Source organism: Aspergillus wentii, assembly GCF_001890725.1.
Source record: "Aspergillus wentii DTO 134E9 unplaced genomic scaffold ASPWEscaffold_4, whole genome shotgun sequence".
Classification (NCBI taxonomy): domain Eukaryota; kingdom Fungi; phylum Ascomycota; class Eurotiomycetes; order Eurotiales; family Aspergillaceae; genus Aspergillus; species Aspergillus wentii.
The window spans coordinates 351135-366597 of record NW_024467835.1 but is presented as its reverse complement, the minus strand read 5'-3'; the positions used below and the strand labels follow the sequence as shown (position 1 = coordinate 366597).

The window sequence follows — 15463 nt, the reverse complement described above, 5'->3', positions numbered from 1 at the left end:
TTTGTTGGGATTTTGCAGGACCTCGGCCCAACGAGTTCAGTTGAATGTGAATGTTCGACTGTTAGTTGCATCTGCAGTCTCTAGAAACAGATGATCGACGTCTAGAATCCCATGCTTTTGTTCTTGTAAACTGGATTAATGGTGTTGGATGTTCTCATATGGTAGCAGATACCTTGCGTGGTAAATGGAGCTCTTGCCACCGCCGTCATTCTCACGCGATGCCCTTCCCGCCTGGTCATAATGAGGACAATCCGGCAGAAAGAGATATACTACGTGGGTATATGTTCACCGATCCATTGATATGGACAAAGCCTATCCACATAGACTCGGTAGATCAGAAATAAACTATTGGAATGGTGTAACACAACATCATCACTTCAGCTGCGGCTGAGATGACAATTGCGATGGTTGTCGGACGGAGATGCGATCCGCACGCATACAAGTTAAGCCCCCGCTTTGAGCATCGATAGCTCAGTGGTAGTTGACTTGTATGGAGATAAGCATCTTTGATATCAAGGTCATTATTCTTTTTACTTTTTACTTTTTTCTTGTTTTCATCAATTAGATGCTTCATATGATTCTCACTGTCTCAGGCTCTTATCCTCGGCATTACTTCTGTTGGGAATTTGGCACCCCACACGGGATGCTCTCCGTCCTAAGTCCATACAGTTTCAATGCATATGTATTGAGATCAACGTACAGGCTAAAAATTATGGCATATCTAATATAATTCGACAACTAGATATACAGCTAAAAGTACAAGTCTAATTTCTAGCGGGGTTTCGTGGACGTCGGTATGGGAGGCGGCACAGGGCTTCCCGGTGCGGAAGTGTTCACTGGCAACGCCCGCATTCCCGATTTCTTTGGTGGTGGCGGTGGGGGCTTTTTCCGGCTCAGCGTATCTGTGTCAATTTGAACACTGGATGCCGGCTGATTAGAATCTCGAGGAATCGGGGGTCCTGAACTTGGTGCGCTAGTATGGTTTGCCTTCTTCTCATCGATGAAATTCTTGGCCCGCTGAGAAATCTGGTACTTTTCATTGAACCCTGAGACTTTGTCTTTGCCCGCTTGGATTTTGTCGCCGTGACGTTCGCGGAGGTCGCTGACGGTGGATCTAATGCCTTGGCTGCTAGATGTTGAGGGTGAGGATACATCGTTGTGCGAGTTCTGTGTCTGGGATGCAGCTGGCTTCTCAGGTAGTGTATCTCTCCTCGGCGGGGGTGGTGGTGCTGGTGAAGATGTTTTCATCTGCGAAAAGCGCGACTGTAACTGATTGACCGGGCTTTGAGATACCGACCCTGTTGTCCTGGGACTATTTCCCCCAATTCCGAGAGAAGGAACAGAGACACCGGCTCGAGTGAGTCGGGCCGTAGCCCCCTGGTTTATATATCCATCTGAAGATTCTGTAGGTTGAATCGGGGAGTATGCCGGGGGCGGAGAAGGCGTATGCGATGGCGGAGTTGAATTGGTGCGGGGTGGAACCCGCGGGGGAATGCTTGGCTTTGGTCGAGAGCTCACAGGAGGACCAGCGTCCGCTGGGGAGTCAACCCGTCTCGGAGGTGGCGGGAGATTATTCGTAGATAGACCCGTTCGGTCCGCACGATATGGTACTGGCGGAACTGCTGGTGCCTGAGCCTGCTCTTCCTCCGCCTCAAGCTCCGCCTGCTGCTGTTCTACACGAGCATTCTGCTGGCGAACTTGCTGCTGGGAAAGAGGAGCCCCGAGGCCACTTCGATCTGGAGTGTTCTGATTCGGCACGGCAGCTGGGCCGTGATAGTTTATATGCTTTGGTGGTGGTCCCCAAGCTGAGGGGTCTTTCATCGAAGAAAGTGGTTGAGAAACATGCTCAGAGCGATCACTACTGTCGTCTTTTCCTTTTCCCATCCATCCCGCCTAGATAAATCATATCAGCATCTATCAATTAAACCAAGACAGAGATACAGACCACTTGGTTAATGCCTTTGAAGTCATTCCGCCAGCTCTCTTTCTTCCCATCCTTGCTTTTGGGATGCCAGCCATCCTTCATGATATCTTTGAACCCACTCATGATGACATCAAACCAATACGATAAAGATAAACCACAAATCGATAAAACAACTGATGGATGGCAACACAGACGACGTTGTCGGGATAGCTGCGCCATCGCCCCGCATTATCTGGAGAACCATATCACGTGCCGCTCCTCGAGCCGTCTTCGGTCATTGCTGTTCCTGTTCCTCATCATCATCACCATCACTTGCCATCAGGTTTCTTGATGCTAAAACGCAGGATTCTTCATGCTAATAAGACTAAGCATTGGTGATGGTGATCCCCTTGCATTGCAACACTAACACATGACGGTCTCTCTCGTTGCATTTGGCCCCCATTTCTTAGGCCACGCAATGCCCCAGAGCCCCAAGGCTGTTGGACGAATTTCCATTCTCACCACCACTTGCACCAGGCTATAATGACGATCAGACGACCAACAATCCCTTAACTGACTAGATACCTATTCTCCCGTCTTTAGAAAAAAAAAATTTTCACTTTGCCGCTGACTGGCTGTTTCAATATCCTTCCATACCTACTATTCGTACTGACAGGATCACCGCCTCCGTACTCCAGTCTGGCGCTTAACCGCACAGTCTATCCAGCAAAAATGTCCAGTTTGACAGGCATAATCATGGTGCGACACTGTTTATCTTTTTCAACCCCACTCTGCACATTCACGTTGCCACAACCACCCTGGTTGCATGCGCGTTGCGAATCAGAGATGGACGGCGCTTCGTATTTGGTCCCGCGGCCTGCTGATTGGCTCTTGATCCTCCTCCGTCAAGCAGCTATAGTAAGTAACCGCTAGAAGCTGCTGCGCCGCCTTTCAGCCTTGTCTTCGTCGTCCGGTCTTTGTGGTTTTTCGTTTTGCTTTATAGTGGTGATTTCCTTTGTCGCTTTTTTTTGGGGGGCTGCTTTGCTGCAAAAATTTTGTGGCCGATGATCAGAGGCTCGAAAATCCGTCCCTCTGACCTCTAGCATCATACCTGTTAATCTTACCTTATGAACCATCAAAACTACGGGGAATATTATGACAGGCTTACTCTGCTGATAATAAGAATTTCGTCTGTTTGATCCTTTGATCCTTGAGAGTCAAGTTAGCGCCGAGCGACCACACTTCTTACTCTATACACCTGTCTGGCGATCCATTATCTCGTCTTCCCACATCCTTGCCCTTATTGAACTGGTGAAATTTTCTGGTTACTACTTTGTCTGCAAACCTGACATCTCATGGCCTTCGATTCGGAAAACGAGGTGTCCGATATAACCTCATATACCGATGATCATGGGTATGGTGTCCAGCACCCAGATGGATCGAGTCAATCCACTTCGGTGCAACCCGGAGACTCAGCAGAAACATCATCAACTTCCATTTCCACACCAGCTATAGCATCAACCACTCTGACCAGCTATGAGTCTGACGATGCTTTCGCTTCACCAACATCGTCACCGTCGACCGATCCAGCGAGTTCAGGATCCGGAGGCATGGCCACCAAAACTAAGATCGCGATAGCTGTCCCCGTTGCTGTTGTCGGAGCTGCGATAATACTCCTAGTAATCTTCCTCCTCATGAGATGGCGCAATCGCCGACAAAGAAATGCCCTCCAAGCCGCCAATGTCGAGCCGAGCCGAGCCCCCGAAGCAGCTTTTGTCCCTCAAGAAGAACCCAGATGGAGCACTGCACGATCACCAACTCACGATATGCCCTTTGAAGGACCCCTCCCCGGACAAGCCATATCACAGAATTACCAAATGGACATAGTCCCCGACCAAACCTCCAGGCCCAGAAGCCAGCCTCTCGACTCTAACCCTTACCACGCGCAAGCCGGTCTTGCTGTAACCACCATGCCGGAACATGAAGCCGAAAACAGCCGCACGGCCCTCACGGAAAGAAATGTCGCTTCGAATGAAACATCGCACAATTTGCAGCGGCCGCAGTCGCCTTTCGCCGATCCCCATGACGATGCGATATCTCAGATCTCGGGTGTGAGTGGTGGGCGACAGCACAGGCAGACGCAGGACGAAATGGATGACGTTTCTTCCGTATCGTCTTTCAATGATGATGACCGTGGACCGGACACGCATAATGGTATACGTCGGTAGATTGTACATAGCATTGTATACTTTGAATTAAGCTTTCTTAGTTTTAATATCTGAACTTATAGTTTGCACTAATGGCATTGAATCTACCATCTACGCAGTACTCCGTACATCATCGAGCATAATAGGACAGTATTTTTCACTTCATATGTACAATACAAAACTTTTATATAAACAGTCCATCTACAAGTTGTTTACCGTCCACCACCAAAGTCCGGCTGGAACGCCTTGACCTTACCCTTCATCAACTCTCTCAAAGCCATGGTAGCATACTGGCTAGAACCAAGCTGGAACTTGAGGATAATAGCGACCTTATCGCCGGACGCAGCATCAGCACCGGTCTCAGCCTCGGCCTCAGCCTCAGCCTCGCCCCGACGCAGAATATCCAAATCAGTCCGCACAAACTGCTCATCGTCCTGGGAGTACAACTTCACGTCAAAAGAGTAATCCGGACCCATGCGACTGAGCACCTTGCGGTAGCTACCGCTCAGACTGATATCCTTCCATTTGCGGCGCATGTCGAAGGGGTCGATACCGCCGTTTTCGCCCATGAAGGTCTTGTAGAAATCGGTCATTTGGTTGGGCGGGTAGATGATGTCGAAGCCGGGGAGGGGGAGGACGATGTCGAAGATGGAGTATTTGCCGCTGGCGGCTTCGGCGGCTGTGAGGGCGCGAGCGCGGGTGAAGGCGTCGTCGACTGCGCAGGAGCTGTCTTCAACCTGGGGTCTGATGATGACTTCGCCGTCTGCGTCGATGGTGGCGTTTGATGTGTCTGCGCCGTCGGCTGTGCCCTCCTTATCGCGGTGTTCGTGGACAATGACCAAGTCACCCTCTACCACCTTGTCGCCGTAGAGTCGCCAGCGCTCTCCGACGGCGAAGTTCCACACTCGGGACTGGTATGCGTGGACATACATCAATCGCAAGTTGCGTGGGATGGTCTGCAGAGCTCCGAGGTGGTCCTTTTTCGCACGGCCAAGGTGACGGATCAAGTTGGATTCCGCGGAGAATTTCCGGGGCATTTTTTCGAGGGCATTGGCGACATTCTGCCCGATTTTGAAAATGTTAATTGCCTCAGCACGAGCCCTGTCATCGGCACTGATCATGGCAGTGGAGTTTTCTCCTTCCTGGGCAGCCGCGAGAACATGAGGACTGAAATCAAGGATCGCATTGCAGGCGCCCTCGAAGTCGCCTTGCAGCATCTTCACACCGACCATGTCTGTACGTGTGGAAAAGGTTCCAAAGCGCTGAAGGCCATAGTAGTTGAAGTAACCGCGCTCACGGAGATTTCGCAGAGACGTGTCCACGATAGTCTTTGTCTTAGCGACGACGTTCTCACGGTCCGCCAAGTCAACACCAGGAATGTCACAATCGCGCAGAGTAATCACGAATTCATTTCCTTCCAGGTCACCCAGCTCGAGACCCTGTCGGCAGTATTCAAAGTCGCCGAGGGTAGCGTTGCGCAGTGTCGCGTTGATTTTTGCCAGTCGCTCGGCCTGCAATTTGTGAACGCAGGCTCTCTGCACCGTGACTCCGCGACGGTCCTTGGTACCGGCGAACTGGATGCTCTTGGGGTGCACCTTGAGCTGGCGCGCAAGGTAGGAGATGATCTCCATGGTGTCCTTGTTCTCCTTGTAGATGGTGAAATGCAAGTACGGGCCACCCAATTCCTCCCAGTTGGGTCGTCGGTCTGGCTTGTTTCCACGGCCACCACCCTTTCCATTGCGTTTGTTACGGTTCGGGGCAGCCGCGATGGTCATCACACCCTCACTATCCGTAGAAGATTCAAGCTGCGAGTTAAAAATACGGCGAATGGCTTGGTGAATGTTGGTTCGCAGGTCACGGTCAGTAATGGTACCGCCATTGACCTTTCCCAGATCACCCGGTCTGGCAGACGACGTGGAAACACGACTGTGCAGCTGGATAATTTTCTCGGCGATTTCCGCGCTGAAATACGACTCCAGCAACGCCTTGTCCGAATCCGAAAGTTTGAATTCCTCGGTCGCATTTTCCTTGGTCGCGTCTTGTTCGGCAGCGGGCTCAGACGATGGAGCCTCCACAGTAGGCTCGGCTGCTTGCTCATCCTTGTTCTGTTCCTGGGTAGGTTTCGGGGGTGCGCCGCTGCGGAGGTGAAGGACTTGACCAGACGGCAGGATCTCGTTGACGAGGAAGTCTGTATACCTGATTATCCATTAGCGAAGGGCAATTAAATGCACACTTTCAAGCAAATACCTCTTCTTCAAAATAGCGGCGTATCCCTCATTCTCCGCGCTCACAAACTCGGTAATTCCGACCTCGATCTCCTTGAGCGCTTGAGAATCAGCGCTGGGAGCGGGAGCCGCGACCGCGACACCGGAGGGGAGCACTGCATCTTCAGTCGACGGAGCAGTGTCGGTCTTGATCCTCTTGCGAGGCGATTCAACGATTTCTCCTTCCATGTTGTCGGGTCGTTGGGATGATGGAGTTGGAGTAAAGTCGATGTTTGGCTTGGAGACGTCGACGATCTCCGCCGGGGACGGACTTTTCCTGGCCGAATCCGGTATTAGGGCTAGCCCTGATTGAGTATACGCAGTGATGATATAAACCATCAACCATAATTGAGGAATACTGACGTGGTAAGAGCAAATTTAGTATCGTAGGGCCTGTCTATATATTTACTTTTTCTTCTCGGTCTGTATACACCTGCCACTTAGTCTGGAAATACCTTTTCATAGGTCGATAGAACACCAGTATAGCATCAATTGGCTTTTAATTGGCATCTGAGATAGGAACAAGTTTGTACATATAATGGCTGCTAACATAGTATTTAGTGGTGATAATCCAAGTAGGCGGAATGTGGTGGCTTCAAATATGTCACCTCCAATTCACACACAACTGCTCTTCTCCTCCGTCCCACGACAACTACTTTAACGATGGACAACTATGGATTCCCAGATGGAATAATGTTTTACAAATATGTCGGGATAAATTCAAGTTCCGAAATTATCAAGTTCCCCATCAAGATGTCTTGTCCGAGAAGTTCAAGAACGAATTCAACGAACACTGGGTTGTCCTTCAAGGCATTTCCCAAGCAGCCGGCAACACAGTTGTCTTGAAAACCAGTATGTCATTTCCAAATAGATAGTCAGAATAGCTATCTAATAAATAATTGCAGGCTACCTAGGTCCCATCCTTCTTCCTATCGACGTTTTCCAGAACATCCAGACATCACGAGAGCACTTCGACGTTGAATGCGATGCGCTGTCGGATTGCCAGAAACCTGGGCCTACTCTTTTATACTATGCAAAATAATATCACATTAAATCGATTGTGATCCCTATCCGACTCAGTCTATTCGCGTAATTGTCATGTCCAGGGAGAAGTGATAGCGCCGAACTCCATTGGTGTTGTTGCCTATGACATGGGGTGGAATCCTATCTGTGAGGTTACTTCCAGTTGGAAGATACTATACTTGGTAGTGATGTCAGCCTTGAGATGCTGACCTGGTGAGACAGTGCAGATGTCATACGGATGATGTGAACAAAGAACAACAAAGAACTAGGATCAGGGGCAGACGCTAAGACTGTCTTTGTCATACTTGAGCTTGCATATCAGACACTTTGTAAACACGATAACCAGCCAAATTCAGCCAGATTCTGGTACCTAAAGTGTGATCAGAGAGTAATTGACCAAATGATCAAGAAAATATCAACACATTTAAAGATTGCGCTAAACCCAGAACGATGGCGATCTCTACCTATCTAGGGATGGTGTAATGAGTTTATCCCGATTAGTGCGACCCACTGGTCCGTTTTCAGGAACGCTTTCCTATTACAGTTAGAAAGCTACCACAACAGGTTATAGGGCAGAATCTTAGGGTATCTCAAAGCTACGACGATAAAGAATGGGTACCTACACTCAGACATAATGCCATTCATTGCCCTGCAGACAACACGGATTGTCGTCTTTGTCCAACATTGCCTTTGTCCTTGACTTTCAATTGCACCAAAAAGTCTCAGTCCAGGACATAAATACAGCTTCTCCTGCAACCAAATCCCCCTCACCACCTTTCATCTTCTATCAGAAGTAATTGAATACAGGTACCTACCCTTTCACACAAACAACCCTTCAACTACCACTACCAACAAATCTAACGAAACGACCTTCTCAATGGATACAGACATCCAATTCTGGGCTGATCAAGCCGCCTTCCAGCCCCCTCCCAGCAACCAAGAACATGCAAAACGAATACAACAGCAGCAGCGACAAGCAGAAGAAGAGGAATATGAGTGGATTGAAATGTGCACTTCGCCTGACCGAGTCTTGAATGTTAACAATACACCAGTCAACGACTTTGCGAAGCATGTCGCTTTCAAATCGCCTACAGGTGAGGATGGTGAGTGGATCGAAATGGATACTAGCGATGGTGATTATGATATTGTCTACGATTTGGGCTCGAAGTTGGTCATTTACGATGACTCGGACTCAGACTCGGACTTGGATATGTATAGTGTCAGTACTATCTTTAGTTCTGGTTCTGCAGCGACTGACAGGATGGATATTGACACCCCCTCGTCCACATCGGATTCTGACTCCGACTCCGATGAATTCGAACCCTTCACCATCCTAGTCAAGATAAACACCCTCCCCCACGCAGCTCTAGATTGGGAAGTCTTTAACCTAGCCAGATACTCACTCCAGGCACGAATACAAGCCGGGCGCTTCGAAAACCCCGCTCTCAACATCGATAACGACGACGGCAGTCGCATGCTGCGAATCGAGACGAGAGAAACACACGAGAATCGGGAGATTATCTACGGCTCTGTGGAGTTGTGGCTGGGGTTTTTGATGGAGGCTATTACGGATGGGTTTTTTGTTGGAATTCCGTTTAGGATGGGTACGTTTTCTATTGAGTGGGTTGATGGGGTGTGATGTTGGAGTTTGGGCTAATTGGTTTTATAGTATTTGCTGGTTATATAGTACTTTCTGGAAGAGAATGCAGTGAAGCGTTGATTCATGTCTAATATATATTCTCTGAGTTGATCATAACCATCGTAAGTCTAATCATAATATATGCCATCTAATCCTGGCGTATGCGTATGGCGCACAAGTTGATTGCGTGCATGCAAAGTATCAAATCTCAAGTTCATCTTCCTCTGCGGAATCAAGTTCGATGACCTCCGGGGACTCTTCTGGGGACTCGAGATCAACTACCTCCGGAGTATCAGAATCAACATCCATCCGGCTGCCCAGAGTGAGAAGATCCATCGTCTGGCTACCTCCACCCTCCCAGGCAGTCTTGATAGCTTTGACAGTCCCCCAAACAGCTTTTCGTGCTTCGTTTCTGTCCATTCCATCATCGAGAAGGCTCTCATATGGGGTATGTACGTGTCGGATATGGGCCTCCACGGCCAAGGCAGCCTTGCGTTCGTCTGATTTCATCGTGGTGCGTCCTACCCGTCCGGATCCTTTGAGGAATGCATGGTCGAGAACAATCTCCAGCGAGTCGGCTGGCATCAACGGGAATTGGGTGTGCAGAAGTTGTCGATACCGAGTGTGGTCCCTCTCATCGCGGACTTTGACAGCGTTGGCGCGGGAGTCGGCTGTCGCAGCGGCGGATTGGAGGACGTCCGAGTGGATTTCTGAAGGAACACGGATCCCAAGAGTGCGTTTGCCTGAGCTATGCTGTGATGGGTTAGATGATGGTAAGTTGGTGGTGGGGTGCGTACTCACGTAAACAAGATAAACTACCCGCTGGGATTCTTTGGTCTTGCTTCGACAATGACGGGTGACGTAGACATTGCCTTTAGGGACAAACACATAGTCTTCAGGAATAGGATCTCGTTCAAAGCAGTTCTGAGTATCGCCTGTTAGCAATGGTGTTCCTATTCGGGCCAGCCGTGTATGTCTCCGAAGAATAGATCCAAGCAAGGGACAAGACAGTAGACCAGCAGAACAAACTTTATTGCCCAAACAAACAACACCTACCTCTTCAAAAGGCTCATCATTCGAAGCCGGAATCATGACGAATTTCGAGTACTTCCAAGCCGGTCTACCGCTTTTGGACAGTGGCTGCCCTTTGTTGCTACCAGCAACCGCCAGCAGATCGTCCCGGATCCGAGCTTTGCAGATACTGCTTCTGCGCGACTGTGTGAGGATGGACTGGGGCGACCTGGGGACTGTCTTTTTCACGCCATTCTTTCTCCGACCGGCGTGTTTCTTGGAGGCCCTTTTGCGGGCGGGTTTCTTTCGAGTGGGAGTCATTATGCGGGTGAAGCTCAGAGATGTTTCTGTGTGCTTTTCTTTTTCGAAAGAAGGACAATAGGAGGATGGTAAAGCTTCCGATTGTACAGAGAACACCTAGATGAGTACTTTAGAGCTTGAGGAGTGAATCATCCACTGCACACCGACATTGGAAAGGGATAAAAGATCGATAGTTCCATTACTAAGGGGAAAGAAGGGTAGGAACATTGCATCCATGATGGCAGTAACAGATCTGGTGATGTTCAAGTATGCATCTTGACTGGGGAAATGCAAGATATTCTCTCGTTGAGACTGTTGTTGAAGCTTGAATGTTGACTCAACATGGATCTTAACATTTGATCGGCGATTCAAAATGGCGGGGTTGTGGCTGGTGCCGTGGCTGAGGCTGCCTTAAATCTCAGGCCCCAATTCCGGCCAGTTGGCAACTAAAATGCGGGGAGAATACGACAGCTGCACGAGGCGACCAAGAAAGAAACGATATCGAGCATCCCTTGACGATAGATCGGTGTCTCGTTCTCCTTGCTTATATTGGCTGTATGTATTACAAATGGCTCCAAGTTACACCTTCACGATTTGACATGTCCACGCTGCAAGAACCATGTCAGGGGTGTAGTCGCGGCGATGTTCTTCCGCCCCTATCTTCGTACATGGGCGATGCAGGTCCCGATGTTGGCGTGCATTGCCCAATGGCTTTATTCTGCTGAGCTGTCGTCTTCAGGGGTCAGTACGACTAACTCGACCAGAACAGCTAGACTACTGTATGACACCGTATCCCCAGCAATTGAGGACAATCATAAGCGGCGGAGGAGTTTCCCCCTTCAGATCCGAGCGGTGATCCCCTTTCAGCCTTTGGCCAATAAGCCCGAGACAAGTCTAGATTGGTCTCTTCCGATCATCGTGAATTATTCTCAGCCTCGCTGGCCAAAGTACTGTACGCGAGCTTTTAATAGTACGGAGAGAACGGAGAATCGGCATCATATCGTCTGATATCAGCTCTGATGTGATGGTTGCTGGATGTTCGCTGGATGCATCGATCCTGTCCCCATCTATGTCGTCATCGTTGCTATGCAATGTTGCGAGTGGCATTAACTGATTAAATGTCCCGATTGGCGCCAAATTTGAACTCTCGCCGTGGCTCTAGGCCCCAGAGCAAGGCTCAATCTCGTCTTTGTTCCCAATCCAGCCTGGATCGGCGTTTTGTAAGGAGTTGTTGATTTCCTGGGATGTGAATCCTTTCCCGAAGTCATTGCTGTCTTGCCTTACCATCGATAGACAACCCCATTATCAGGACAAGCTCGAGACATGAACCATCAGGAGTAGTCTATCTAGTAGGACAGTCTCACTCTCCTTGGCTATTTGACTCTATCCCGTAGCTTAGCGAATGCTTCAGTTGATATGTTCGAGGAGATGAGGCAAGACGATCCACGGGAAAAGAACCGCCGTTCCCTGTCGCTGGGTCCATGGAATATCGAAATGTGGTCCAACTAGACATCGTCCAGGTGATATTATCACGGCTTTGTTCACATCTGGGCTTCATTGGCTGTAGTGCCCAGCTGTGAAACCTCAATTTCTCCCCATAGCCCTTCTCTTTCGAGGTAGCATTTCGTATTGATGATGAATCCACTCTATACTCTGGATAGAGAAACTCTCATATCCGGGTTCCTAAAGTTAGTTGTGCTCCACCAGCACAAGACATCACCAAGTGGAGGACGATCGGGCTGATTTGGTGATTTTTATTATTTCATATTACTCCAGCAGATCCGGATATCGTTTACGGAAAAAAAAGAAGTTTTTCAACAGTGGATCTTCTGCGGAAGAAAAAAAAAAAAAAGTGTCATTACATTATTACAAACAGAGCAAAAGGAAAACACCGTCAAAAAAAAAAATCTCCCCCTCTTCCTCAATCTCTGGTCTCTTCTTTTTTCCAGCTTTGAATTAACTTTCATCACGATCATTCATTATTCTTATTCAACCTTCTTTTTCTTTCTCCTCCTACCTAAAGACAGGCGACCCTAGGTGAACGCATTCCTCCGTTGCTCTGTCTCCCTTTGTTCGACGGCAGCTCCAACCAACCCTCGAATTGCCTCGTCGTCGACCCTTTCGATCCCTCGATCTTTCCCCTTCCTCCCCATCCTCGTCCTTTTTCTTCCTGTGGTCGTATATCCTTCGTCTACAGTGTCGAAATTACAAAAAGGTTAAAAAAAAAAGGATTATGTGTTAGGTCGTGGGTCCTGTCCTTTCGCTGTAACCTCTCTCCCGCCTGGCTGCCTACTTGCTTGGCTTCAATGACCTTACTGGGCCACACATTCGCCGGAAACATCGATCCCTATCGAGCCCCTCTCCTCCTCCGACATTCTTCAGCCCTCCGAAATATCTGGACAGCCTCCAACTAGGTTGCCTGGCAGTTTCACTTGAATGGTTGTTGCTGGGATCATTCTGTTGCTGACATGAGTTGGGATCACCCCGTCCACAGGTATGTTGCTAGTATTTACTACTCCATATCCGTACTGCCCTCACCTTACAAGCGGGGCTGTTTCTTATTACAATTGCTATCAGCTTGATAATTTTCAACTTTATCTGCTGTGCCAATTACTTCTGGAGATTTTTTTGCCAAAAATTTGCGGGGCTCAATGAGCTTCGTTGCAGGGTGCAAGATGATGCTGACGGAGCCTTCTTTCATGTTTAGCTTCAGCTATCCAAACGGTGAACCTCAGACCCCTACGAGGACTCCTCCGACCACAGTATTCGGTGATGGTGCCTTCCAGACTCCGAAACTCGAATCGAGCTTTTACGACCCTCGAGTCACCTGGGACACTTCCGACCCCTATGCCTCGAGCCCAGAGTTTCTCCGAACGCCGCAAAGATTCGGCTTGAACACTCCCTCCAACCCCCTGAGACTGCCAGACACCGCACCCGATCGAAATGCTATCACGGGCTCGGCCAATTTGAGGAGTGCAAGGGCATCGGACCAGACAGATACTGCCAGACGCATCCGTCCGTCGAAACCTTATGGTGACCTGGGCGAGGAAGGTCTCCGGACTGTGGATTCTGCAAAGTCCGCCGCCTCAATGCAGACCCCGCCACCCAGCAGCGCTTCGAGGAGGAAGGTAACAGGGTTAGATAATGTCAATGACACGGCGAGAAGGATATCAAGCCCGGGCGCGGGTGGACATCTGGAGACACCAAGTCGGTTGATGGGTGCTTCACCCCAACTGTTTGGCAATCTCCCGTCGTCCCCGGACCTATTCCAGCTGGCATCGGCAGATCCGACAGCTTCCCCTTTCTTTCCTCAGCAGAAATTGTTTTGGGACCAAGACCCTGAGCAGCATGGAAATAATCTTTCCATGTCGGGTGGCAATATGAACTTGTTCGATTCCAGTACGGCCGATGTCTTCGGCACCCATCACAACCCCATGCCTGATCCTCATATCCCACAATTACCTTCAATCGAAGGGACTTTGGATCTGCCAGAGTTTAACAACAACGGGTTTGGCCTCAGCTCAGCCGGTCCAGCTGATACGGCCTTGTTCCCTGCTCCATTCTCAACCTCCCCTCGTATTCCCGTTCCCAAGGCAGAGGACCCAGCCTTGTTTCTAAGCTCTCCCGCCCGACGATTTGGGGGTATTCAGCCAAGCCCTAATAAGAGGCTATTCTCTAGACCAACCAGACAACCCTATCATCATCAAACAGAAGAGTCCAAACGAGAGGAAATACGCAGATCACAATGTGTAAATCAGCATCTTCCGGCATTTGATGACGACGATGAAGATGACCTCACGCCTCGACGTTTACGGCCGGGTCTGACACGGAGTTTAACTCAAAGTGCCATCGGGTCTTCACACCGTCCATTACCCCTTCAGCCCTCCTCGGGAATGATGGCTTCTGCCACTGGGATCAGAAAAAGCCCATCCAAGGGTCGGTCCTCCCCTGTCAAAAGCCTACGCCCTTCGCTTTCCCGCGCCAACTCGGTTGCCACTGGCCTGCCCACCCGCTCTCAATCGGTGGTCTTGAAGATCGGCAAGGATGGCAGAGCAAAGGCGGAAATGCAATCTGTCCCCGAGCCCTCGACCGGGTTGACGGATCCAATTAGCGCAGTTGATCTTGAAGACTCTACTGCAGCGGACAGCGAGTATGACTCTGCTGCAGAATTCTCTGAATACCCGACTATCCCTAGTCGTCACCCGTCCATGGTCTTTTCAGAAGCCGGCAGACCAATGCTTGCTCGGAGTGACTCCGGTTCTCGGCCTGTTTCCAAAGGCTCTTACACATCAATTGCTTCGTCTCACTCGGGTCGGGCATCTCCTTGGGCAGGTTCATCTCGATCCAGACGCCCACAGTACTCGACTACAGAAGACTGGCGAAGGACACCTACAAGGCATTCGTCGATGGTGGTCAATTCTGACTTTAGCCACGGCAGCGCCAGGTCTGTTTCCGCTGCAGCTCTTCCTGACCCTGAAGAAGACACGGGTGATGCCCAGCATGCACTCCGTCAAGTCCTTCGCCAGAGGAGTCGAAGACAACCTCACACAATCGGTTACGGGCCCCGGTTCAACCACCCCTCCCGCTCTCTTGCGCACCTCCGCTCGTCTCCTCCTCGGTTTGGTGCAGAACTCGACATCAAGTCCAGAGAACCCAACACCTCCCCTACTACCATGACTGATCCCGATCTGGCGACTCCTGCTACCGAACGATATAGCAACCCGAGCAATGGGACAAGATGCGTTTGCAACTCTATGGACAATGGAGGCCACCTGATGATTCAATGGTAAGTTTGGCGTTCGCCTATTGCGCCCTGGTGCCCCAGCTGACTCAAGACCAGTGAATCATGCAACCATTGGCTACACACCAAATGTGTCGGACTAGAGCGGTCACACCTGCCATCCTTCTACATTTGTATGTTCTGTGCGCAAACGCCTACAAGAAGACAGCGAGCTCGGCCCATGGGGGGTGCCAGCCATGCACCAACCTCGCCCTTGGCACATAAGTCCTACCGATTCCGATGATACGGCCGCACACTGCACCTGACTTGACCTGCATTCATTTCTTTTTCTTTGTGTGATTCCCCTTGATATAGTCAGCGAAGTCTGATACTATT

At 49.9% G+C, this 15463-nt stretch overlaps 6 protein-coding genes across 6 annotated transcripts; 3 read left to right on the top strand and 3 right to left on the bottom strand.

Annotated features, from left to right (window-relative positions):
- Positions 1 to 771: 771 nt before the first annotated feature.
- On the bottom strand, positions 772 to 2047 carry ASPWEDRAFT_171606 (uncharacterized protein; the record flags this gene model as incomplete). The annotated part of the gene is made up of 2 exons (XM_040830810.1): positions 772 to 1893; positions 1946 to 2047. 2 exons carry the CDS (start codon positions 2045 to 2047, stop codon positions 772 to 774), a joined length of 1224 nt encoding a protein of 407 aa, XP_040688446.1.
- A 1101-nt stretch (positions 2048 to 3148) lies between these two features.
- ASPWEDRAFT_476338 (uncharacterized protein) lies at positions 3149 to 4226 on the top strand. Its single transcript, XM_040836992.1, has one exon. The coding sequence runs from the start codon at positions 3259 to 3261 to the stop codon at positions 4129 to 4131; it is 873 nt and encodes a 290-aa protein (XP_040688445.1). The 5' UTR covers positions 3149 to 3258; the 3' UTR covers positions 4132 to 4226.
- Positions 4227 to 4301: 75 nt separating this feature from the next.
- Positions 4302 to 6600, bottom strand: ASPWEDRAFT_182910 (pseudouridine synthase PUS7). Its single transcript, XM_040831961.1, has 2 exons — positions 6358 to 6600; positions 4302 to 6306 (listed from the first exon to the last, which is right to left on the bottom strand). The coding sequence occupies exons 1-2, from the start codon at positions 6561 to 6563 to the stop codon at positions 4323 to 4325; spliced, it is 2190 nt and encodes a 729-aa protein (XP_040688444.1). The 5' UTR covers positions 6564 to 6600; the 3' UTR covers positions 4302 to 4322.
- A 1331-nt stretch (positions 6601 to 7931) lies between these two features.
- ASPWEDRAFT_475978 (uncharacterized protein) lies at positions 7932 to 9183 on the top strand. Its single transcript, XM_040836985.1, has 3 exons — positions 7932 to 8204; positions 8285 to 9001; positions 9067 to 9183. Exons 2-3 carry the CDS (start codon positions 8404 to 8406, stop codon positions 9126 to 9128), a joined length of 660 nt encoding a protein of 219 aa, XP_040688443.1. The 5' UTR covers positions 7932 to 8204; positions 8285 to 8403; the 3' UTR covers positions 9129 to 9183.
- Positions 9088 to 10725, bottom strand: ASPWEDRAFT_39846 (DUF2293 domain-containing protein). The gene is made up of 3 exons (XM_040835199.1): positions 10093 to 10725; positions 9838 to 9960; positions 9088 to 9789 (listed from the first exon to the last, which is right to left on the bottom strand). The coding sequence occupies exons 1-3, from the start codon at positions 10366 to 10368 to the stop codon at positions 9238 to 9240; spliced, it is 951 nt and encodes a 316-aa protein (XP_040688442.1). The 5' UTR covers positions 10369 to 10725; the 3' UTR covers positions 9088 to 9237.
- Positions 10726 to 13022: 2297 nt separating this feature from the next.
- ASPWEDRAFT_171600 (PHD finger domain protein) lies at positions 13023 to 15371 on the top strand (the record flags this gene model as incomplete). The annotated part of the gene is made up of 2 exons (XM_040830809.1): positions 13023 to 15133; positions 15188 to 15371. 2 exons carry the CDS (start codon positions 13023 to 13025, stop codon positions 15369 to 15371), a joined length of 2295 nt encoding a protein of 764 aa, XP_040688441.1.
- Between the last annotated feature and the right edge of the window lie 92 nt (positions 15372 to 15463).